General features: G+C 41.0%; 1 protein-coding gene across 1 annotated transcript in view; it reads right to left on the minus strand.

Moving 5' to 3' along the window:
• Window positions 1–25797, minus strand: part of LOC128643076 (uncharacterized) — a 195918-nt gene that overhangs the window by 83658 nt on the left and 86463 nt on the right. The window contains exon 2 of the mRNA XM_053696013.1: window positions 18166–18257. Coding sequence (XP_053551988.1) covers window positions 18166–18257 — 92 coding nt within the window. The remainder of the gene's footprint in view (window positions 1–18165; window positions 18258–25797) is intronic.

Here is a 25797-nt window from a genome sequence, read left to right on the forward strand (position 1 = left end):
CTCCTCCTTGGAGTTTGAATTTAGTTCTTAATGTTCTTCAAGGGGTTCCGTTTGAACCTATGCATTCCATAGATATTAAGTTGTTATCTTGGAAAGTTTCATTTTTGGTTGCTATTTCCTCTGCTCGCAGAGTTTCTGAGCTTTCGGCATTGCAATGTGATTCTCCTTATCTTATTTTTCATGCGGATAAGGTGGTGTTACGTACCAAACCTGGTTTTCTCCCTAAGGTTGTTTCTAATAAAAATATTAATCAGGAAATTGTTGTTCCTTCCCTGTGTCCTAATCCTTCTTCAAAGAAGTAGCGTCTGTTACATAATTTGGATGTGGTCCGTGCCTTGAAGTTCTACTGCAGGCGACTAAGGATTTTCGTCAATTGTCTTACTTGTTTGTCGTTTTTTTCGGGGAAACGTAGGGGTCAGAAAGCTACGGCTACCTCTCTTTCCTTTTGGCTGAAGAGTGTCATTTGTTTTGCATGTGAGACTGCTGGATAGCTGCCTCCTGAAAGAATTCTGGGGCTGTGGCTTCCTCATGGGCTTTAAAATATGATGCTTCTGTTGAACAGATTTGCAACGCTGCAACTTGGTCGTCTCTTCACACTTTTTCCAAATTTTACAAATTCGATATTTTTGCCTCATCGGAGGCTGTTTTTGGGAGGAACGTTCTTCAAGCAGTGGTGCCTTCCATTTAGGTTCCCTGTCTTGTCCCTCCCCTTTCATCCGTGTACTATAGCTTTGGTATTGTATCCCACAAGTAAGGATGAAATCCGTGGACTCATCTTATCTTGTAAAAGAAAATGAAATTTATTCTTACCTGATAAATTTATTTCTTTTACGATACGATGAGTCCACGGCCCACCCTGTTTTTCTAAGACAGGTCTTTAATTTTGTCAAACTTCAGTCACCTATGCACCTTGGCTTTTCCTTTCTCTTTCTAACTTCGGTGTAATGACTGGAGTGGGAGGGAAGGGAGGAGCTATATATACAGCTCTGCTGTGGTGCTCTTTGCCTACTCCTGCTGACCAGGAGGCGATATCCCACAAGTAAGGATGAAATCCGTGGACTCATCGTATTGTAAAAAAAATAAATTTATCAGGTAAGAATAAATTTCATTTTTTTTAGCTTTTGCAGAAAAAAAGAAAAAAAGTTAACTTTTAACATTTAAAGACACAGTACCGGTTTGTTTTCTGTATATCATCATATTTTTTGTTATTTATCAATTTGATTGTAAATTGTTTTTTTGGTTTGAGCATACATTTTTCATTAGTAGAAAAGGTTTTTTCTTGCTAAAATTTAAAGACACAGTAACGTCTTTAAAAAAAAAAAAGTTTCATTGTTTTTTATTATTGTGCTCAATATGGACTTAGGAGCCGTGGAAAATGTTACTTGCTCCATGTGTTTGGATGCAAATGTGGAACCACCAATCCCTTTCTGTCCCTCATGTATTGAGAGGGCGTTAAGTTATAAAGATAAGATTTTTCATGAGCAAAATTTCTCAAAGGCGGATGTTTCTCAGGAGTCTGACAAGAATCAGAGTATGCCACAGTTTTCTCCCCAAGCGTCCCAATCTTTAACGCCCACACAAACAGTGCCCTGTACTTCTGCTCTAGCGCCTGCTGGAGATACCTTAGCGGACATAGCTGCGCTTATGTCTTCCACCATTTCTGATGCGTTGTCTGCTTTTCCTATGCTTCAAGGCAAGCGTAAGAGGAAAGACACTCAGGTTGTTAGTGATTCTGATGCAATGGTGGCGATTTCAGATGTACCTTCTCAGAGAACTGAGATGGAGGAGGTTCTATCAGAAGGCGAAATTTCAGATTCTGAAAGTTCATTATCTTTGACTGATTCAGAGGTTGTATCTTTCAGGTTTAAACTAGAATACCTCCGTCTGTTACTCAGGGAGGTCTTGGTTACTTTAGACGACTGTGATTCCACAGTAGTAGTCGCTCCTGCGGAATCGAGTAAATTGGACAGATATTTCGAAGTTCCTTCTTACTCGGATGTTTTTCCAGTTCCTAAACGAGCTTCGGAGATTGTTACTAAGGAATGGGAGAGACCAGGTATTCCCTTCTCTCCATCTCCTATTTTCAAGAAGATGTTTCCTATAGCTGATGCTGTCAAGGATGCTTGGCAGACGGTTCCTAAGGTGGAAGGGGCTATTTCCACCTTAGCCAAACAAACTTCCATTCCTGTTGAAGATAGTTGTGCTTTTAAAGACCCCATGGATAAGAAGTTGGAGGGTCTACTTAAAAAGATTTATGTTCACCAGGGTCTGCTTTTGCAGCCGGCTGCGTGCATTGCTACTTTCACTAGTGCGGCGGCTTATTGGTTTGATACTCTGTCCGAATCTCTTAAGACGGAGACTTCTTTAGAGGAGATCCAAGATAGGATTAAAGCTCTGAAGTTAGCCAATGCCTTTATTACAGATGCTTCTCTACAGATTACTAAATTGGCAGTTAAGAGTTCAGGGTTCTCTATCCTAGCCTGCAGAGCTTTATGGTTAAAACCTTGGTCTGCGGACGTGTCATCCAAGTCTAAGCTTCTAGCTATTCCTTACAAGGGAAAGACCTTGTTTGGACCTGGCCTGAAGGTAATTATCTCTGACATCACGGGAGGTAAGGGTCATCTCTTTCCTCAGGATAAAAGAAATAAATAAAAAGGACGACAAAGTAATTTTCATACCTTTCGCAATTTCAAGGGAAAATCTTTCTCTTCCTCCTCTGAACAGGAAGGAAACTATTCACAATCTAAGCCTACTTGGAGACCCAATCAGTCTTGGAACAAGGGTAAACAGTCCAAGAAGCCAGCTGCTGACTCCAAATCAGCATGAAGGGCATGCCCCCGATCCGGGACCGGACCTGGTAGGGGGCAGTCTTTCTTTCTTCGTTCAGGCTTGGGTGCGAGACGTTCAGGATCCCTGGGCTATAGAAATAGGATACAGACTGGAGTTCAAAAATGTTCCTCCCCGAGGAAGATTTCTTCTTTCAAGGTTATCTGCCGACCAGATAAAAAGAGAGGTGTTCTTACATTGTGTAAGAGACCTCTCATCCCTGGGAGTAATTCGTCCCGTTCCTGTTTAGGAACACGGGCAGGGATTTTATTCAAATCTGTTTGTAGTTCCCAAGAAGGAGGGAACTTTCAGACCTATCTTAGACCTCAAGAGTCTAAACAAGTTTCTCAGAGTTCCATCTTTCAAGATAGAAACTATTCGTACCATTCTTCCATTGATCCAGGAGGGTCAATTTATGACGACAGTGGATTTAAAGGATGCATATCTTCATGTTCCTATCCACAGAGATCACCACAAGTTCCTAAGGTTTGCCTTTCTGGACAGACACTTTCAGTTCGTAGCTCTTCCTTTCGGGCTGGCCACAGCACCCAGAATTTTCACAAAGGTTCTGGGGTCTTTGCTGGCGGTTCTAAGACTGTGGGGCATTGCGGTGTTGCCTTATCTGTACGATATTCTAATCCAGGCGCTATCTTGTCCACAAGCAAGGTCCCATACCAACATTGTACTATCCTTCCTGAGAACTCACAGGTGGAAGGTAAATCTGGGAAAGAGTTCCTTAATCCTGAAGACAAGGGTGATTTTCTTGGGAACATTAATCAATTCTATATCTATGAGGATTTTTCTGACAGAGGTCAGGAAATCGAAGATTCTAGATACCTGTCGAGCCCTTCAGTCCATCCTCAGCCGTCAGTGGCCCAGTGCATGGAAGTAGTCAGACTGATGGTGGCGGCAATGGACATCATCCCGTTTGCTCGGTTTCACCTCAGACCTCTGCAGTTAAACATGCACAAGCAGTGGAATGGAGATTATGTAGACTTGTCTCCTCAAATAACCCTGGAACAGGAGACAAGGGATTCACTTCAATGGTGCTTGTCTCTGGATCATCTATCCCAGGGAACATGCTTTTGCAGACCATCCTGGGTGATTGTGACAACAGATGCCAGCCTTCTAAAGGCTCAGGGAGGTGGACTCAGGTTGAGTCTGTTCTTCCTATAAACATCCTGGAACTGAGAGTGATCTTCAATGCTCTTCTGCCCTGGCCTCAGTTGGCTTCAGCCAAGTTCATTAGATTCCAGACGGACAACATAACGACAGTGGTTTACATCAATCATCAGGGAGGAACGAGGAGTTCCTTAGTGATGACCAAGGTAGCCAAGATAATCCAGTGGGCGGAGGCCCATTCTTGCCATCTGTCAGCGATCCACATCCCAGGGGTGGACAACTGGGAGGCGGACTTTCTGAGCAGGCAGACTTTTCATCCGGGAGAGTGGGAACTCCATCCGGAAGTATTCTCCAACCTGATTCTCAAATGGGGTCGGCCGGAGTTAGATCTCATGGCATGTCATCAGAATGCCAAGTTCCCGAGATACGGGTCAAGGTCCAGGGATCCCAAGGCGGAACTGATAGATGCTCTAGCAGTTCCTTGGTCCTTCAGCCTAGCATATCTTTTTCCCCCGTTTGCTCTTCTTCCTCCGGTCATTGCTCGAATCAAACAGGAGAAGGCATCAGTGATCCTCATTGCTCCTGCGTGGCCTCGCAGGATTTGGTATGCCGATCTGGTGGACATGTCATCCCTGCCACCTTGGAGACTACCATTAAGGAAGGATCTTCTCATTCAAGGACCCTTCCTTCATCAAAATCTAATTTCTCTGAAGCTGACTGCTTGGAGATTGAACGCTTAATCCTATCCAAACGGGGTTTTTCAGATTCGGTCATAGAGACCTTGATTCAGGCGCGTAAGCCTGTAACTAGAAAGATTTACTATAAGATTTGGCGTAAATATTTTTATTGGTGTGAATCCAAGGGCTACTCGTGGAGTAGAGTTAGGATTCCCAGACTTTTTTATTTTCTCCAAGAAGGATTGGAGAAGGGTTTATCGGCGAGTTCTCTAAAGGGTCAGATCTCTGCCTTATCTATTTTGTTACACAAACGTCTGGCGGATGTCCCAGATGTTCAATCCTTTTGTCAGGTTTTGGTTAGAATCAGGCCTGTGTTTAAACCAATTGCTCCTCCATGGAGTCTGAATTTAGTTCTTCAAGGGGCTCCGTTTGAGCCTATGCATTCCTTAGATATTAAGTTGTTATCTTGGAAAGTTGTATTTCTTGTTGCCATTTCTTCAGCTCGAAGAGTGTCTGAGCTTTCGGCATTGCAATACAATTTGCCTTACCTTATTTTTCATTCGGATAAGGTAGTGTTACGTACTAAACTAGGGTTCCTTCCTAAGGTTGTTTCAGACAGGAACATTAATCAGGAGATTGTTTTTCCTTCCTTGTGTCCTAATCCTCTTCTCAAAAGGAACATCTGTTGCACAATTTGGACGTGGTCCATGCTCTTAAATTTTATTTGCAAGCGACTAAAGACTTTCGTCAGTCGTCTTCTTTGTTTGTCGTTTTCTCTGGAAAACGTAAGGGTCAGAAAGCTACGGCTACCTCTCTTTCTTTTTGGCTGAAGAGTATCATCCGTTTTGCATATGAAACTGCTGGACAGCAGCCTCCTGCCAGAATTACGGCTCATTCCACTAGGGCTGTTGCTTCCTCATGGGCATTCAAAAATGAAGCTTCTGTAGAACAGATTTGCAAGGCTGCAACTTGGTCTTCTCTTCAAACTTTTGTTAAATTTTACAAATTTGATAATTTTGCCTTGGCTGAGGCTGTTTTTGGGTGAAAGGTTCTTCAAGCAGTGGTGTCTTCCGTTTAGGTTCCCTGTCTTGTCCCTCTATTATCATCCGTGTACTCTAGCTTTGGTATTGTATCCCACAAGTAAGGATGAAATCCGTGGACTCATGGTGTCTTTAAAAAGAAAAGAAAATGTATGCTTACCTGATAAATTTGTTTCTTTTTAGACATGATGAGTCCACAGCCCGTCCTGTTCTTTGAGACAGGTTATTTGTTTTTGTAAACTTCAGACACCTCTGCACCTTGGCTTTTCCTTTCTCTTCCTAACTTCGGTCGAATGACTAAAGTGGGAGGGAAGGGAGGAGCTATATATAGCAGCTCTTCTGTGGTGCTCTTTGCCTCCTCCTGCTGACCAGGAGGTGAAATACCACAAGTAAGGATGAAATCCGTGGACTCATCGTGTCTAAAAAGAAACAAATTTATCAGGAAAGCATAAATTTTCTTTTTCTTTTTCTGACTCTATATGTGACTCGTGGAGCACAGTTCCCAAGGTAGAGACAGCTTTCTCTACTCTTGCCAAGAGAACTACTATTTCTATTGAAGATAGTTGTTCTTTCAAGGATCCCATGGATAAGAAGCTTGAAATTCTTGAGGAAAATGTACTCTGACAGGCAGACACCGCAATAAAACAGCACTGACAAATAAATTAAATAAAAAAATAAAAAATACAGAGCACAGGCTACGGGTCTCCAATCAGAAAACTATGTAACACTTCAATTATGGGCAGATGGATTCAAGATTTTAAAATCAAAACATTCTCCTCTCTAGCTGCAATGTGTTAATGGAATCTGAACACATTGCAGATCTGTTTAAAGAGTCCTACCCATCCTGCAGGCATGCTGCACTTGCTGTGATAACCTCACAGATCGCAGCATGTTCTGCTTTGGGACATTACAGTGTTCTCTATGGCAATTTTTTAGTCCCCAAACTTACAAGAGTTTAGAAGCTCCTCCTGACACCTCCGGAATCATCTGTGCACATTCCCATCTACAGCTGCTGCCACTGTCACTACTACTTACACAGTTGATCTCTGCTGAGAGGCTTTTGGCGCGCCAAGATTACAAGCCTGTGATGCGCTGGCTTGAGTGACATGTGTGCGGGGTATACCAAAGCACTGCGCTACCGCGCTCGTTAGAGGGAACCTTGGTTGATATTAAATTACTTTTTTTGAAAGTTTTGTTTCTGGTTGCTATTTTTTCTGCTTCCAGAGTTTCCGAACTTTCGAGTCTGCAGTGTGATTCCCCTTACCTTATTTTTCATGCTGATAAGGCGGTCCTTCATACTAAGCTGGGTTTTCTCTCTATGGTAGTGTTGGATCATAATATTAATCAGGACATGATTCTCCCTTCTTTTTGTCCCAATCCTTCTCAGAAGGAACATCTTTTGCGTAACTTGGATGTTGTGTGTGCTCTAAAATTTTCCTTAAAGCAGCTGTTTTCTCTGGAAAGCGTAGGGGTCAGAAGGCTACTTCTACCACTCTTTCTCTCTGGTTGAGAAGTGTTATCCGTTTAGCTTATGAGACAGCTGGACAGCAGCCTCCTGAGAGAATTACAGCTCATTCCACTAGAGCTGTTTCATCTTCCTGGGCTTTCAAAAATGAAGCTTTGGTTGAGCAAATTTACACGGCGGCCACATGGTCCTCCATACATACTTTTTCCAAATTCTATAAATTTGATACTTTTGCCTTGGCTGAGGCTTCTTTTGGGAGAAAAGTTCTTCAAGTGGTGGTGCCTTTGGTTTAGGTCCGCCTGTCTTGTTCTCCTTCCCTTTCATTTTGTGTCCTCTAGCTTGGGTATTTTTTCCCACAAGTAATTGGAATTGTCTTTCTTTCCAGGCATGTAGAGTCCATGACTCGCCCTTGTTTAAATTCAGACGACAGCGTTTTTGTACAAACCTCAGGCACCTCTATACCCTTGTGTTATCTTTTTTTTCCGTTCCCTTTGGTCGAATGACTGGGGGTTATGGGTAAGGGAAGTGACACTTAACAGTTCTGCTGGGGTGCTCTTTGTCTCTTCCTGCTGGCTAGGAATGAATATCCCACTAGTAATTGAAATGATTAGTGGACTCCCCATGCCTGGAAAGAAAGACATTTATCAGGTAAGCATACATTTTGTTTTTTGTTTGCTAGACACAGTTTGTTTAATAATCATAAATTTAGATGCGGTCCTCACAACTTCTAAAATACTGACCTGCAGTCCTCATGTGTTAAGAAGATGGACATCACCTAACTTAAAGCAAAACAAATTGTTTAAGAAATATTGTGAACGTGACTCTAGAGTTTTTTTTTCATTTTGATATTGCGTCATTCAAATCAACTGGATTTGATTAAAAAATAAACCCCAAAATACCCTTTACATAGATTTTTGGAGGGAATTCAAACAGATTGGAATGAGGCTGTAATATTTTAGAGCTGATGAGAATTGCAGCAAAACATCATGAATAATCTTCCTGCATTCTCCAATTATTTTACTTTTTATTGTAAGGACATAATCATATTTAATCCAAAGTGTGAAACATGAAATGTTTGGTTCCACAACTCTGCTCTTTAGAATAAGGGTTCCTTTATAAAAAAAAAGGTCTTCAGAATAACTTGTTGGTAAGAGACAGTGAAGGTCAAATGAAGTCCCTACGTCAGCCCTGTATCACCTAGAGCAGTGTTTCACAACCGCGGTCCTCAAGTACCCCCAACAGGTCAGGTTTTCATTATAGCTGAACCAGTGCATAGGTGAAGGAAGAAATCAGCTAATCAGTAACCATGGTTACTAACCTGCTCTCACCCATCAGCTGATTATTTCACCTGTGCACTAGTTCAGCTATAATGAAAATCTGGACTGTTGGGGGTACTTGAGGACCACGGTTGAGAAGCACTGACCTAGAGGGACCTATTTAGATTAAATCTTTTTTATTGAGCATTTAAAAGTTAAAATACAAAACATAACAATCATAATTAGCCATCTACTGGTCACCTGGCCTTTACAAGTAATTGGTTGAAATGGAACATAGTTATGGCAAGAGTCCAGTGTCTTTCTGTGGTACCAACGAGTAGCCACTTCTGATTATAGAGCATAAGTCCTCATTTTACATCTGGTTCCGTCTTCCATGTCCTAGTTTGTGTTTGGGTAGTTATACTGCCCCAGTAGCACTGTGGTTATCTTAAAGGCCATCAAGCATATTAATAAAGGACAAATGAATGGTTGATAAAGTTTGGGGAGGAAAAAGGGAGGGACTCCCCAGTTCTATATAAATGACCAATCACATCATTAAAAACACTCATAAACTTGAACCATCAAATAAAAACCTTCAACATTAACAAGTCGTTCCATATAAGCTACTTCCACCTGTTCGTAAACCTATAATTGCCACCACATCACGGTCTAGAGGGACCTATTTAAAGGGACACTAAACCCAATTTTTTTATTTAAGGATTCAGATAGTGCATGCAATTTTAAGCAACTTTCTATTTTTTACCTATTATTAATTTTTCTTCGTTCTCTTGCTATCTTTATTTAAAAAGCAGGAATGTGATGCATAGGAGCTGGCCCATTTTTGGTTGAGAACCTGGGTTATGCTTGCTTATTGATAGGTAAATGTCAGCCTCCAATAAGCAAGCGCTATTCCATGGTACTGGACCTAAAATGGGCTAGCTGCTAAGCTTTACATTCCTGATTTTAAAATAAAGATAGCAAGAGAACGAAGAAACATTGACAATAGGAGTAAATTAAAAAGTTTCTTAAAATGTCATACTCTGAGATGTGAGGAGTTCCGGAGGAGGAGCCTGCGTTCAGGTTGTGCAACGCAAGCACCTGTGTCCTGCAGGTAACCCACTGGTGGTGATTCCTCGCGCGCCACGGCCCTCTGCAACCGAGGGGAAGACACCTGCATCTGGCTCGAACTGTGTACCGAGCCCTGAGGGATTCCCGCAGCGCCCGTCACCTGCGCTGTCTTAACACAGCTTAACTCAGAAGCCCCACGCAGGACACCGCATGTAGGAGCTACTCTGAGCCCCACCACCTTCAGCGGCAGTCCCCCCTCTCCCACCGAAGCTGCGTGAGAGGGGGTAGATAGCCCGAAGATACCCGTCTGCTTAGAGGATATCGAGCAATTCTCTTCAGCTCTCCCCCCCACCGGTGCTGCGCGGGGGGAGAGGAAACTTGAAACAAACACAGCACGGTCTGTTTGCAGCCCAGGAGTGTGCCCGTTCGCCTTGTGGTTGGGTCCGGCGGGACTGGCGGGTCCATAGGTATCTGTCTCCTTACTGGCTTGCTGCCCAGGATCCCTCCTCTACCATCACTACACACCTTTCAGAGTCTGGAGCTTTGGAGGAAAGGGAGCAGAATTGCCACTGTTTCTTGCCCCCCTGGATGAAGAGGCCGGCCACCTGTGATCAGCGTTCACAAGTATACAAGAGTCAACGGCTAACATTGAAGGTGGTATCCTCGAAGAGGGGTGAGTGCAGAACAGTTATAAGCCTGCTCTCTTATCTTACTCTACACACATGTACCCTATGAGCGAGACTGGCTGCAAAGGCACCTAAGGATTGTTGATCTCTTTCTGTTTCCCTGTTAGCAGCTAACACTAAGCTAAAAAGGCAAAAACTGTTTGGAACTATAAACAGGCACAAACTGTGGCCCTAGTTACCTGTTTAAATTTCTCCAACTTGTAGGAGAACTCAAGGGGGTGTTTTTGTAAAATTCCCCTTCAAAATAACTTTGTTTGAGTCAAGGCCTGTATCTACTGGGTTTCAGTGTCCGAAGGTTTGGAATCTTTTGGAAAAGTCCTATCTGCCCCAAAGTAAAAGCTATTGCCCTAAAAAGGGTGATCTGGGTCTTTGTAGCACTATCTGCAATTATATGAGGAACATTATTGTGTAAAAATAACTGGACAAGTTTTTTGGACACGGCCTAGGGGGCACTATTCCTCTTAAATCTTTACTCCCTAAGACACAATGATAACATGATACAGCTTTGCTAAGATAAGCATGTTTTTAAGCTATTTGTTTTTTTTTTTTGCTTGAAGTAATTAGTATTGGAGTACAGGCGTTGTGTTCAGATATATTAATTCAGTTAATAGCTCTGAAGCACGAACAGTTAAAACTATACTGAAAGTATATAAGTATATAATTCTCCTATTTTTTTTTTTTTTTTGCTCTCATATATGTATTGTGAGGTTGATCAATATTTCTCAAATTGAGGGTGATTATTAATTCACTTTTTCCCTTAATTAGCAAATACCCTCATATGTCTTAAAGGGTCAGTGCCATCCTTAGGGTAAAAACTAATATAGGCAAAGCTAATATTACCCTGTGCACACTGTACTCTATCTGAGATATCTAAGCCTAGAAGGCACCCATTGGGGAAAACCTTAATAGTCCAAAAGGTGCATTAAATCATTAGAGGGCTCTGTTCTAGTTTAAGCGTAGCAATCTTATAGTTTATTTTCTGGGAGAGAATAACCCCTACCACTCACTCCTCACTTCAGTCCTTAGCCGCACTTATTTATGGATAGATTTTTAAATCCACCAACCACTCACAAAAGCACTCCGCCGGCCATGGCTTCCAGAGCCAGGGAAAGGAAAAACAAAGCCCCGTCAGAAACCTCGGTTGAACTGCACCCTGAACCTAGTTCTACCAGAAGGTTCAGCGTGGGCACAGACTCGCAAGGGCTAGTGAATAGTATCTTGGAAGCTTTAAATCCAAAATTTGAATTACTTCGGATAGAAATAAAACAAAACCTTAACTTGCTCTCTAATGAGGTTAAACAATTTACGATGAGAATCGAAGAAGCGGAGCAAAGAGTCTCCGACCTCGAAGATCTCACATCAGTTCAAAGCACTAAAATACAGGCAAATACTAGTTCTATTAGGGAATTACAGAACAAGATCGAAGATCTAGAAAATCGATCAAGAAGGAATAATGTCAGGATAATAGGGGTCCCTGAAACTTCAGATTATTTAGATCTTCAGAAATTTGCAGCTGAATCTCTCCCTAAGCTACTAAACTTTCCACAAGAGTTGCTACCCCTGGTAATAGAGAGAGCCCATAGATTGGGGAGAATAAGGGACGTAGAAGGAAACAAAGCTAGGCCCAGACCTATAATTGTACGATATTTGAGCTATCAAGATAAGCTCAGAATCATGCAATTATCACGTAAGAATTTGCCTGTGCTTTTGGATGGGACTAAAATATCAATCTTTCAAGACTTCGCATGTGCTACCTCTCTGAAAAGAAGAGAACTCACCCCAATATGCGGCAGACTAATTAAAGAAGGCATTTTTGCCACTGTACTATATCCGGCCAAACTCAAAATAGAATTTCAGGGCCACATATATTTTTATGAGACCGCTGCGGAGGCAGAAAAGTTTTTTATGGAAAAAGTTGCTAAATAGGATAACAGGTTTATTAGTAGTCTAAATTTGCTCACTCATATTTCTGATAAACAAAAATGATTGGTTCTGTTTTCTTTTCTTTTTCTTTTTCTGCACTAAGTCTTAAGGAGAATTACTCTTCTGGGGACGGGGATGGGAGGGCAATACATTTATTTTTCCTTTTAAGAGGGAGAGAGAGAGACAAGAGAGAAGAGGGAAAAAATTTTCCCCTTTTTTTTTTTTTTTTTTTTTCTCTTTCAAATCTATCATGTTATTATTTGTTTATAAGTTATTTATTTACATCCTATCCTCAACTTTCTTTTTAAGCGATGTCTAAAATAGGTAAATTCATTTTAACGTCCTGGAACGTTGGGGGTATCTCCTCTCCAATAAAGCACAAGGCTATAGTTTCGCAGCTGAGGAAACATAACACTGATATATCTTTTATACAAGAGACTCATCTTAATGCAGATGAATCGGCTAAATTAAAAACCTCTTGGGTGAAAGAGGTATTCTATGTACCTAGCATTGGTAGGAAGCGGGGAGTGGCTATTTTACTGGGGAAGAGGCTATCCTACGAAATATTAGCGAAATATCTTGACTCAAATAGTAGAATTTTAATTTTGAAGATCAAACTGGCAAATTCTGTCTATATACTCTGTAATATTTATGCCCCCAATAACTTTGACTCTAAATTTTGGGACTCGGTCCAAACTAATATTCTACAAATGGGGGAAGAGAATGTCATATTAGCAGGGGACTTCAATATGGTACCTCGAATACCCATTGACAGGCATAGGGGGAAAAAAAATACCTGCTCGCAATCTAAGAGAGATAAGCTAGAGGCCAGAATGTTTAGAACTTTAGAGAGTAACTTGGCTCTTAAAGACTTATGGAGATTACAACATCCAGATCAAAGAGACTATACGTGCAAGGCTAGAAACGCCAACTCTCTTTCAAGAATAGACTTATTTCTAGTTAGTGATAAAGTTATAAAGATAGGCTCTACTACTAAGATTGCACAAATAACCATTTCAGATCATGCCCCAATCTTACTAGAGATCCCTATCTGTGGTAAAATGCACCCCTCACGGCGGTTTTTCTTCCCAAAATTTTTATCATGCAATTTAAAGTTTAAAAACTGGCTAATGAATAAAATGAATGAATTTTTTTCTTTAAATCTGGGCTCAGTCAATAATCCAAATTCTTTATGGGAAGCGGGTAAAGCCGTAATGAGGGGGGAGATTATTGCATATATGGTCAAACTAAAAAAGAAAACTAGTCTTAGACAGAATCAAGCATTTAAAGCCTTGACCAATTCTTATAACAGATATTTATCCCATCCCACCCCTCTAAATTGGAGACAATATTCTAATGCCAAGAGAGAGAGAGATACCTTACTGATCCACAACACGGTCCAAGCCGACTTAAGATCTAAAGCAAAGTTCTATCGCCATGGGGACAAAGCTGGTAAATTCCTGGCCAGTCTATATAAGAATGTACAAGGGAATTCCTCAATTGACTCACTGCTAGAATCTGACTCTTTGATTAATGATTCGAAAGAAATACTAGAAACTTTCTCAGATTACTATAAAGGAATTTATTCCTTTAAGGAATCTGATATGGTAGCCTCAAGAGATTTCTGGGAAGGCCTGGACCACCCAGTACTTACGGAAGAGGCAGTAAATAAAATTAATACCCCTATATCGGATCAAGAGATCCTTCAAACCATTAAGGAACTCCGGTCAGACAAAGCTCCTGGGCCGGACTCATTGCCTAATGAGTTTTATAAGTTGCTGGCACCGATTGTCACTCCACACTTAAAGACACTCTTTAATTACTTTTACATAGAAAGGAACCCTATTCCTATATCCTTCTCCGCCTTCACAACGTCACTGATTTTAAAGCAAGGTAAAAACCCTCTAAAAAAGGAGGCCTATCGGCCCATAGCATTACTAAACTCTGATTACAAACTATTGACCTCGATCCTAGCCAAAAGATTACAGAGTGAGATTGGGCCTCTCATTAATGAGGACCAGGCGGGGTTTCTAAACAAACGCAATTTAACAGCTAAAATCAGAGAACTCTTTCTGATCCTTGACTATTTCAATAACTCTGTGAAAACACCATCTCAAGATCAAATGGACCTGGCGGTAATAGCCTTAGACGCAGAGAAGGCGTTTGATTCAGTACATCATCGGCATATTCTGTCTTCCTTGCTATCCTTTGGTTTTAAGGATAACTTTGTACACTTTATTAAAAATCTCTGTGAAAACTCATCAACCAAGCTTTCCATTAACCAGCTAGAATCTGGTCCAATTAAACTTCAAAGGGGCACCAGACAAGGCTGCCCCTTATCTCCTTTGCTCTTTGACCTAGCCATTGAGCCTCTTGCCCTTAAAATAAGAAAAGATCTCCAAGGTATTCAGATAGGGTCAGTGGAACAAAAAATTGCTTTGTATGCCGATGATGTACTGGTCTACGTCTCAAATACCAGATCCAATATCCCCAAATTACTCTCAATTACAAACTCTTTTGGAGCCTTTACGGGATATAAAATTAATCTGACCAAATCAGAATTAATGTGGATTAGGAAAAGTGAGACATCTATGACTGACTTACCTTTTAATGAGGTTAGATCTCACTTCAGATATTTAGGCATTAACGTTTCCTCCAATCCACGAGAGTGGTATGATCTTAATATCTCTCCAGTCCTATTTAAGGTAAAGGAGTATATGAAGAACTGGCAAAATTTCCCCCTCTCATTGACGGGTCGAATTGCTCTTTTCAAGATGGTCCTTCTTCCCAAGATCCTCTTCCCTTTGCAAAATGTACCAGTTATCTTGAAAACTAAAGACTGGAAGAGTCTATGTAAGGCTCTTCGGTACTTCCTATGGAGGTGCAAAAGGCCCCGAATTTCGATCTCTAGATTGCATCTGCCCAGGAGATATGGTGGCATGGCTTTACCAGATCTCAGTAGCTACAGCTTGGTCTTTTTAGCTCGAACTGTAATAGATTGGCTATTAAATAAGAATTACTTCACGAATAACATTCTTGAAATAAACATATTATATCCGTATAAGCCTACAGCGTTAATTCACTGCCCACTGCACCTGATTCCTAAGGAAGTGAAATGCCTTAGCTCTATATACACAATATTACAAGCTTGGAGAAAATTAGGACATAAATTAGGCATAGACCTATCCATTCCGAAATTTCAAGGATTATGTGGCAATCCGGAATTTCAAAGAGGTACCCAATCGCAGGTCTTCCAGGGATGGAATAGCCTCGGATTGACTTACCTCACACAATTTATAAATCAGGAGGCCTGTCTAATTAAAACTTTTGAGACCTTAAAACAGGAATTTGAACTAAGCAATAAAGATTTCTTCGCGTACCTACAGGCTAGGCATTATCTTTTCTCGCTTATCAGCAAATATGGCTGGTCCTGGTCTTGGGGGAAACTAGATAGCTGGCCTATTCTGGTTAAAAATAACCTATTCTCCATCTCAACTTGGTATAACTTGCTGGTCAGCCAGAAAGGTGAATCTAATCTTGAGTATATAACGCAAAAATGGAATTTACTATCGCAAGATCTAGACATAGACCCCAACCAGGTTGAAAAGTCTATAGCTACAATAACACAAACTACCTTGTCTGCTAGCTGGAGGGAATCACACATCAAGCTATTGTATAGAACTTATTACACCCCGCTCAAAGGATTTAAATGGCATAACTCCAACTTTAATATGTGTCCAAAATGTTCATATGATATGGACCTGTCCCCGATTAATGCAGTTTTGGCGGAAATTAGAATTTTGGCTCACTAGGGTGTTGAAAATCCCTCCTTTCTCTCTCTCCTTGGCAGAAGTAATCTTCTTTGCTGAACCCCCGTCCACTCATAACTCTAAAAAAATAATAAACATGACAACTCTGGCCGCAAGGAATTTAATTCTTAATAAATGGCGAGACACTTCAATCCCGAGTATATCAGAAGTTAAAAACTACATGAAAAAGCAATGTCTCATCGAGCAGCTGGACATAACTCTGGCTTACGAAAGAGACATAATTCTCTTTTTTCCGAAATGGTCTAGATTCATCAAAATCTTCCCCCAGAAAGAAATAGATAATTTAATATACCCCCTTAGAAATACAGAGACAGTCTTATTAGGACGTTGGTAAGAAAGGCTCTCCCCCTTTTCCTTTTTTTTTTTTTTTTTTCTCTTTCTCTCTCTCTTTCTCTCGCTCTCCCTCTGTGCCACCCCCCCCCATCCCCCTCTTCCCGCAGATGTCGAACAGATAACGGTTAAACTGAAACCTGGTTTAAAAAGTTTATGCCTTTAATTATCTATGTGTTAACAGGAGACCTTCTCTTTTCTTTATTTTTTGTATATGTATTTCTGCTGAGAATTGCTGATTATTGTTTATGTTGTAAATTTAAAACTGAATAAAAAATATAAATAAAAAAAAAAATGTCATACTCTATCTGAATCATGAAAGAAAAAAATTGGGTTCATTATCCCTTTAACTCTCATTGGAGAGAGTGGAAAGTACTGTTTTGAGGAGGGGCAACTTGTCTTTATTACCCCAGATTTATTTATTTTTTAGAATATGAGTCACATGCCCATTTTTCATACAGTGGTTACTCTCCAAGAAACAGATGATTACTATAAGCATTTTTCAGGGCTATAAAAAATGTGAGCTTCCCCACCAAGATAACAAAATGGGGCAAATTCCTTCTCCCCTATTTAGTCTGAGATCTCACATACCCAGTTGGCTACCATGGTAACAGTAATCACCTGATTGGGCCATAATCAAATAGAGCAAATTTGGGGAAGGTAGAGTATCTTTTCACTCTTTTACAATATGTAACAGAAAATTAGACCCTTATTTTGAAAGAGGCAATTTAATTCTAGGTCAGGGATCAGCAACCTTGGCCCTCCCAGATGTTTTGGAACTACATTTCTCATGATGCTCAGATACACTTTAGGATGGCTGAGTATCATGGGAAATGTTGTTCCGATACATCTGAGGTGCCAAGGTTGCTGACCCCTGTTCTAGATAAGTGTCATAACAACAACAAATATCATTCAGCATTGGTCCTATTTTGGGGCTGTTTGGCAACGCTAAACAATGCCCTTATCAACCCCCTTAGCATATACATATAACATATTACTTCTCACTTTTAAAGGGACTTGAAACCCATTTTTTTTATTTCATGGAAAGCACGAGTATCTGGCATTTTAGTCAGGAAAAGAAAAACACCGTTCTGGGACATACTCAACCCACCCCACTCACGTATTTCCCATCCTTTCCCTTTCTCTCCCAACAAAAAAGAAAAAAGTTATTTTTAACTGAATCATAAAATATTTTTGGGGGGTTTATGTACCTTTAAGAGGGGATTCTGTCTCTATAACTGCCATGTAGTTGCTATAGTTATAAAATTTAATTGGCAGCACATTAGCGCAAAAATCGCTGTCTGGGTGTATTTGTATATCCCAGTAGATCCCCAGCTAGCTAAACCTCAGGTCTCTTCCTGCTGATCTGCATTACTCCCTCTTGTGTTATTTTCAGTTTATCCTATACCGGATACTAGATTTCTCCTTTTTCCCGATACTCCAATATCTAAAAAATTACATGGTTATTCATCTCCCCAATAATAATATATAGGGGTATTTTATTAAAACGTAATAAAAAGTTTTAAAAACATACAACACGTTTCACAGCGCTACTATGTATTGTATTGTACAGACAAGGATTTTAAAAGCCCACTGTAAAGACCACAATTTCTAAACCTCACACTGTAAAAACATTCAAACAGGACTGAATGGTGAATACTTAAAGGGACAGTATGCACCAATTTCCATATAACTGCATGTAATAGACACAACGCGTTTCACAGCACTACTATGTATTGCATTGTACAGACAAGGATTTTAAAATCCCACTGTATAGACCACAAATTCTAATCCTCACACTGTAAGAAAATCTAAACAGGACTGAATGGTAAATACATTATGCACCAATTTCCATATAACTGCATGTAATAGACCAACTATAAAGAAGAATATGCACAGATGCCGATTTAAAAATCCAGTATAAAACCTTTTAAAAACTTACTTAGAAGCTCCCAGTTTAGCACTGTTGATGAGGTTTGGCTGGGACACCCAGTGAAAGGGGCAGGGAAAACAAGAACAGCAGACTCTTCTCCCCTGCATATGAAAAGACAGATTATATAAACAGGAGCCTGCAGGAGTCTGTAAACGCATATATACATCTGACACTGCAGGGCTTTGTTAGGAGTCTGAAAATCAGCACAATGTTTTTAAAAAATAAGCAAAACTAAATATTGTTACAGACACATTTCAAGATGTGCTACATAAATCTATCATCTACAAAACATTTATGCAAATAAAAATCTAGTATATAATGTCCCTTTAACATCTTATCATGATGACACGATTGCTAAAAGAAATTCTGTTCTTAATCTATCTAGCTATTGGGTACTTATAGAGGGCAAACTAATCACCCGTGAGGGTCTTAAGGCACTAAGGGAAAGCTGAGAGGGGGGGAGGCAATGGGCGTTCAGTCGAAGAGCCAGATTTTGAGGTCCTTTCTGAACTTTGTAAGGGAGGTGAATTGACTGAGGTGCAGCGGGAGGGTGTTCCATGTCTTTGCTGCCATGTGGGAGAAGGATCTTCTGCCCGCTGTGAATTTGCTGATGCGGGGGATGACTGCGTGTGCTTGGTCGGCCGATCAGAGTTTTCTGGCGGGGGTGTATAAATTTATGCGGTGGTTGATGTATTCGGGTCTGATGTTGTGTAATGACAAGAATTTTTTTCCAATCCTAAAATTGTGAATATGAAATATGCTCTTTATTAACACCCTTTGTGTGTTGAATGTTTCAATTCAATGTGTCCATTTTATTGCTGGAAAAAAGTGCAAAACCTGTGATTGGGAAGATTGTAATTGCTAAAGCCATACCTCAGTATGTTCTCATGCAAACTGGTAACACATTTAAAACGTGAAAATTACAAAGCTGATGGATGTTAAATGAAAATAGGGTAATGGTTCTTCTTCTTCAAAAATGTAAATATCTCATAAATGGTGTTGTTAAAAAAATATATAGTGCTAGGAGTCGGTGCTCCAGCGTCTACCAAATATGTAGCAAATTCAGGATTAAAGGGACAGTAAAGTCAAATTTAAATTTGAATGGATTGGTAACAGCATGCAATTTTAAAGAATTTTCCAATTTACCTCTGTTATCAATTTTGCTTAATCCTCTTGGTATCTTTTGTTAAAAAGTAATCCTAGGAATGCTCAGCAGCGTGCACGTTTCTTTAACCATCTGACAGTAGTGTTTGCAACATTGTTTATAGAAATGTTAAGAGCCTAGGAGTATGCATGTGTCTTTAGCACTCTATAGCAGCAATGTTCCTAAGCTCACATAGTATTACTTTTTAACAAAGCATACCAAGAGAACAAAGCAAAAATGAGAATTGAAGTAAATTGGAAAGTTGTTTAAAACTTCATACTGTATCTAAATCACCAACATTTAATTTTAACTTTACTGTCCCTTTAATTTTAATATTTTTGTTTTGTCCCTCTATGACCTAAAAGGGACACACAACCCAAAATGTTTCTTTCATGGTTCAGATAGAGCATACAATTTTAAACAATTTTCCATTTTACTTATATTATCTAATTTGCTTATTCTCTTGGTATCCTTGGTTGAAAAGCATACCTAGATAGGCTCAGGAGTTGGAAGCTAGCTGCTAATTAGTAGCTGCACAACTACGCCTCTTTTCATTGGCTTGCCAATGTGTTTGGCACGTTCCTAGTAGTGCATTGCTGCACTTTCAATAAAGGATACCAAGAGAATGAAGCAAGCTTGATAATAGAAGTGAATGGGAAAGTTGTATACAAATGTATGCTCTATCTGAATCATGAAAGAAAAAATGTGGGTACCACTTCTTCAGCCATTTTTTAAAGCCTGCTAACTTGTTTGTGTGTTTTCTAAATCTTTTCCAATAAAACAGAATTTACTTTTACTAATCCTCAATATTTGAATAAGATGAAGTTTCAAAATACAGCAGTGTTTAATATTTGTTTTCATCTTAATATGAGGAGAGTCCACAGCTTCATTCCTTACTTGTGGGAATCTAGAACCTGGCCACCACGAGAAGTCAAAGACACCCCAGCCAAAGGCTTAAAAACCTCCCCCACTCCCTCATCCACCAGTTATTCTTTGCCTTTCATCACAGGAGGTTGGCAGAGAAGTGTCGGAAGATTTCAGAGTAGTTCCTTATGGAGGGTAGTACTCTTCGAGATGAGACTGGAGTTTTAAGTAGTCTTGTCAGCCTCTCAGTGAGAGCGTTGATGAAAGTTAGAGTCTAGAGATGAAGGGAGAGTCTTTCTGCGAACCCATCCAGACTCATATTAACAGCTCCTTAAGCATTCAGCGTTGACGAGTTTCGCTGCCTGCTTACTTCACTCAAATTCATGTCAGAAGTGCTGCTACAATCTGTCAAACTTGAAGGACCGTGTTACTGTTCCACGGCTTAGATTCCGGTAAGATCGTTTCATTACTTTACACACATGTTAACGATAAGAAGACAGGGTCAAAGGGGGACTCCTTTATCTTTATTGAATCAAAGGTTAATATCTCCTGAGGGGGGTTATTGAACAGTGTTTTTTTTAATCATATTTGTTGTGTGATTTTGACTGCTTATGTGTAAGAACGTTTGGGCTCTTAGGCTGATACGGAACATACAGGTTCTTTCATTTGGAGAGCTGCACAGTTTTCTTTAGCTAAGATGGCGTGTTTTTTCTTTAGCAGGGGCAGGACCTACATGAGCACCATGTGATCACGTTTTTTCACCGCTTCAGATTCATGATCGAATGTCTGCGGTGAGGAGCTTCTCTATCTGTCTGGGTCATAGGGGGTAGTGAGTGCCCCAGCCATTGGGGGTGTAAGGTGCCAGTTGTTTTTCATTTCTATAATTTGATATAGACGAGTTATGGAGGATTCTGATATTTTAGAGGGGGATCCCTCCGATACAGAATTTGATACCTGTGTATATTGTGAGGAGGCCTGAGTAATCCAGCACGCTCAATTATGTTCTGTATGCCGCGATAGAGTGTACTCATCAACCAATGTTGAGATGTTAGAGACCACTGAGCCGTCCGCCTCTGAGACTCTTCACCCAGCGAGGTGTGTTCCCTTGATTCTGTTTCTACATACGCAGTTTTACCAAATTATTATTATTATTATTATTAACGGTTATTTGTAGAGTGCCAACAGATTCCGCAGCGCTATTCCGACCCCCCTTCGCCTGTAAGGGGTTTGTTTCCACCAGAGGTTATTAGGCACTTCTGCATAGCCTTCTCTTCGGTTTTAGCGAGGTTACCTATTCCTTCTACGCACAAGCAAGGGGTTAGTCCGGGCTCTCCTGCCCGAGACAATTTGGTGTCCGATCAGTCCTCTGGGGTTGCGGTTCCCTCTGAGGCTTTAGAGGGAGAACCTCCAGGGTCGGAATCTGTTGACTTGGGTCCTCTGTCTGTGGAGGGTTTAACATTTAGATTTAGATTGGCATGCCTGCGTTAACTTCTGAGAGAGGTTTTGGCGATGTTACAGTTTTCCAGGACTGCTCCTTCAGTTGACTCTCTGTACTGTAAATCAGATAACGATCTTAACTAGAAGAGTGGAGGAGGGTGTATTCCTTGTCATCTTGATTTACCTTTTGTTTTTTCGTTTATTTATAATCTCAGTTCCGGGCTCTATGGGGGATTGTGTCGTATAACAGGCAGTACCTGTTTTTGGTTTTCACACTTCCTTTGCAGCCTTTTTTCTTTCGGTTCTGTACCGGATCATTTTTTTTTTAACTCTGGATTGTTTAAGAAACTCTTCTTAGAAAGACGTTTCATCACATGGGATTTTGTCCCTATCGACTTTGATGGTCGAGAGGTTGGAGTCTTCCGGTGGAAACTTATAGTTTTCTGTTTGGCCAATATTTTAGAGGACATTTTAAGCCTTGGAGCTTTATTGATTTGATGTTTCAGTTGTTCTAGCTTTGCTGGAACTTAAGAAGTTTTCCTTTTTAGCACGGGAGTGCTCTGGAAGATATGTTGTATCCTAGATGACAGGCAAGACCTGTTGTGGATACTAGTTAAGTCTATTTCATTCGCTCTTCTTAGGAAAAGGAGTTTTTTCTTCTAGATTACGGTTCAGGTACAGCAGGCCCATCTATCCTAGGTATTACCTGGGACCTGAGTTGCTGGTGTAGACACCAGGGTGGATCTGGATGCTGTTTTGTTACAGGGTACCCTGCCTATTCCTTTTGGTTCCTCAGCAAACATTCTGCTTGGAGGATTTGGTCTTCGGGGTTCCTTCTAGTTGGGACCTCTTAGTGGGGGGGGGGGGGGTCTCTTGTTTGGTGGTGGGCAGAAGCCTACGTCGGCTCATCGCCACCAACCCTCGTACTCTTCAGCAGAACTAAGTGACCTAAGGGATGGCTATCCTGCCTAGCAAGCTGAGGCTTGGAGTTGACTTCTGCTGGAGCAGTATTCTTTAAGACTTTCAAGGAGCATGTTAGCTCCTCCACTTCTGTAGCAGAAGGTGGGTTTGCTCACGGGGGGGCTCTGGCATTTTCAGTCTGCATATGCTATAATTCTAGCTTTCCATAGAGGGGTTATTTTAACCTTATTCTCTTCGGCCACATCGCTCTTTGTGGTGGAGGGTCGATCTTAGCAGGAGCAGACGTCAGTGAGACGGTTTGCTTTGTTTACTTTTAGAGTTAGGTCTCAGTTTCGGGACTTTGCCTCTTTGGACCTTGTTCAGGAACCTGCAGGATCCTTGTGTTCTTCACATCCTGGACTCTCTAAGGCTAACTGCGTGGAATTGTTCGCTTAGCCTTAGCCAAGAGAGGTTTTTTTTATGTAGTGTTGTTTCTCTCGGCGTAGTTCTTAGGCCGGGGTATAGTCGCTTCTATCGTAAGGGGTGCAGGACCTATTTCTTATGGTATGTAGAGCGGGGATTCTCCTGGCATAAGGCCAGGTTTCTTTCGGGATCCTTTACTTTTCTCCAGGATGTTCAGGGGAAAGGGCCCTCTGTAGCTCCCTTAGGGGATAGTTTCTCCAACATAGGTGTGTCCGGTCCACGGCGTCATCCTTACTTGTGGGGATATTCTCATCCCCAACAGGAAATGGCAAAGAGCCCAGCAAAGCTGGTCACATGATCCCTCCTAGGCTCCGCCTTCCCCAGTCATTCTCTTTGCCGTTGCACAGGCAACATCTCCACGGAGATGGCTAAGAGTTTTTTGGTGTTTAAATGTAGTTTTTATTCTTCAATCAAGAGTTTGTTATTTTAAAATAGTGCTGGTATGTACTATTTACTCTGAAACAGAAAAGAGATGAAGATTTCTGTTTGTAAGAGGAAAATGATTTTAGCAACCGTTACTAAAATCGATGGCTGTTTCCACACAGGACTGTTGAGATGAATTAACTTCAGTTGGGGGAAACAGTGAGCAGACTTTTGCTGCTTGAGGTATGACACATTTCTAACAAGACTTGGTAATGCTGGAAGCTGTCATTTTCCCTATGGGATCCGGTAAGCCATTTTCTTAGTTTTAAATATAAGAATAAAGGGCTTCACAAGGGCTTTAAAGACTGGTAGACATTTTTCTGGGCTAAAACGATTACTTTATAAGCATATTTAATGGTTTATAACTTTGAAGAGTTATTTTAATCTTGGGAATTCTGTTAAAAAAACGGCAGGCACTGTATTGGACACCTTTTTCACTGGGGGCCTTTTCTAGTCATAGGCAGAGCCTCATTTTCGCGCCACTAATGTGCAGTTGTTTTTGAGAAGCAAGGCATGCAGATGCATGTGTGAGGAGCTCAGATCCACTGAAAAAGCTTATTGAAGGCGTCATTTGGTATCGTATTCCCCTCTGGGCTTGGTTGGGTCTCAGCAAAGCAGATACCAGGGACTGTATAGGGGTTAAATGTAAAAACGGCTCCGGTTCCGTTATTTTAAGAGTTAAAGCTTTCAAATTTGGTGTGCAATACTTTTTAGGCTTTAAGACACTGTGGTGAAATTTTAGTGAATTTTGAACAATTCCTTCATACTTTTGCACATATTCAGTAATAAAGTGTGTTCAGTTTAAAATTTAAAGTGACAGTAACGGTTTTATTTTAAAACGTTTTTTGTGCTTTGTTATCAAGTTTATGCCTATTAACATGTCTGAAACATCAGATAGACGATGTTCTGTATGTTCGGAAGCCAAGGTTCCTCTCCATTTAAATATATGTGATGAATGTGACAAACAAAGTAGGGACAATGATGCCACTGATAATAATGTTGCCCAAAATGATTCCTTAAGTGAGGGGAGTAAGCATGGTACTGCATCATCTCCTTCTATGTCTACACCAGTCTTGCCCACTCAGGAGGTCCCTAGTTCATCTAGTGCGCCAATCCTCCTTACTATGCAACAATTAACGGCTGTAATGGATAATTCTATTAAAAACATTTTAGCCAAAATGCCCACTTATCAGCGAAAGCGCGACTGCTCTGTTTTAGATACTGAAGAGCATGAGGACGCTGATGATAATGGTTCTGACATGCCCTTACACCAGTCTGAAGGGGCCAGGGAGGTTTTGTCTGAGGGAGAAATTTCAGATTCAGGAAAAATTTCTCAACAAGCTGAACCTGACGTTATTACATTCAAATTTAAATTGGAACATCTCCGCGCTCTGCTTAAGGAGGTGTTATCTACTCTGGATGATTGTGACAATTTGGTCATTCCAGAGAAATTATGTAAGATGGACAAGTTCCTAGAGGTCCCGGTGCCCCCCGAAGCTTTTCCTATACCCAAGCGGGTGGCGGACATTGTAAATAAAGAATGGGAAAGGCCCGGCATACCTTTTGTCCCTCCCCCTATATTTAAGAAATTATTTCCTATGGTCGACCCCAGGAAGGACTTATGGCAGACAGTCCCCAAGGTCGAGGGGGCGGTTTCTACTCTAAACAAACGCACCACTATCCCTATAGAAGATAGTTGTGCTTTCAAAGATCCTATGGATAAAAAATTAGAGGGTTTGCTTAAAAAGATGTTTGTTCAGCAAGGTTACCTTCTACAACCAATTTCATGCATTGTTCCTGTCACTACAGCAGCGTGTTTCTGGTTCGAAGAACTAGAAAAGTCGCTCAATAAAGCATCTTCTTATGAGGAGGTTATGGACAGAGTTCAAGCACTTAAATTGGCTAACTCTTTTACCTTAGACGCCACTTTGCAATTAGCTAGATTAGGTTTTGCTATTGTGGCGCGCAGAGCGCTTTGGCTAAAGTCTTGGTCAGCGGATGTGTCCTCCAAGAACAAATTGCTTAACATCCCTTTCAAGGGGAAAACGCTGTTTGGCCCTGACTTGAAAGAGATTATTTCAGACATCACTGGGGGAAAGGGCCACGCCCTTCCTCAGGATAGGTCTTTTAAGGCTAAAAATAAAACAAATTTTCGTCCCTTTCGCAGAAACGGACCAGCCTCAAATTCTACATCCTCTAAGCAAGAGGGTAATTCTTCTCAAACCAAGCCAGCCTGGAGACCGATGCAAGGCTGGAACAAAGGTAAGCAGGCCAAGAAGCCTGCTACCGCTACTAAGACAGCATGAGATGCTGGCCCCCGATCCGGGACCGGATCTGGTGGGGGGCAGACTCTCTCTCTTCGCTCAGGCTTGGGCAAGAGATGTTCAGGA

The sequence above is a fragment of the Bombina bombina genome, chromosome 12, assembly GCF_027579735.1.
Source record: "Bombina bombina isolate aBomBom1 chromosome 12, aBomBom1.pri, whole genome shotgun sequence".
NCBI lineage: Eukaryota > Metazoa > Chordata > Amphibia > Anura > Bombinatoridae > Bombina > Bombina bombina.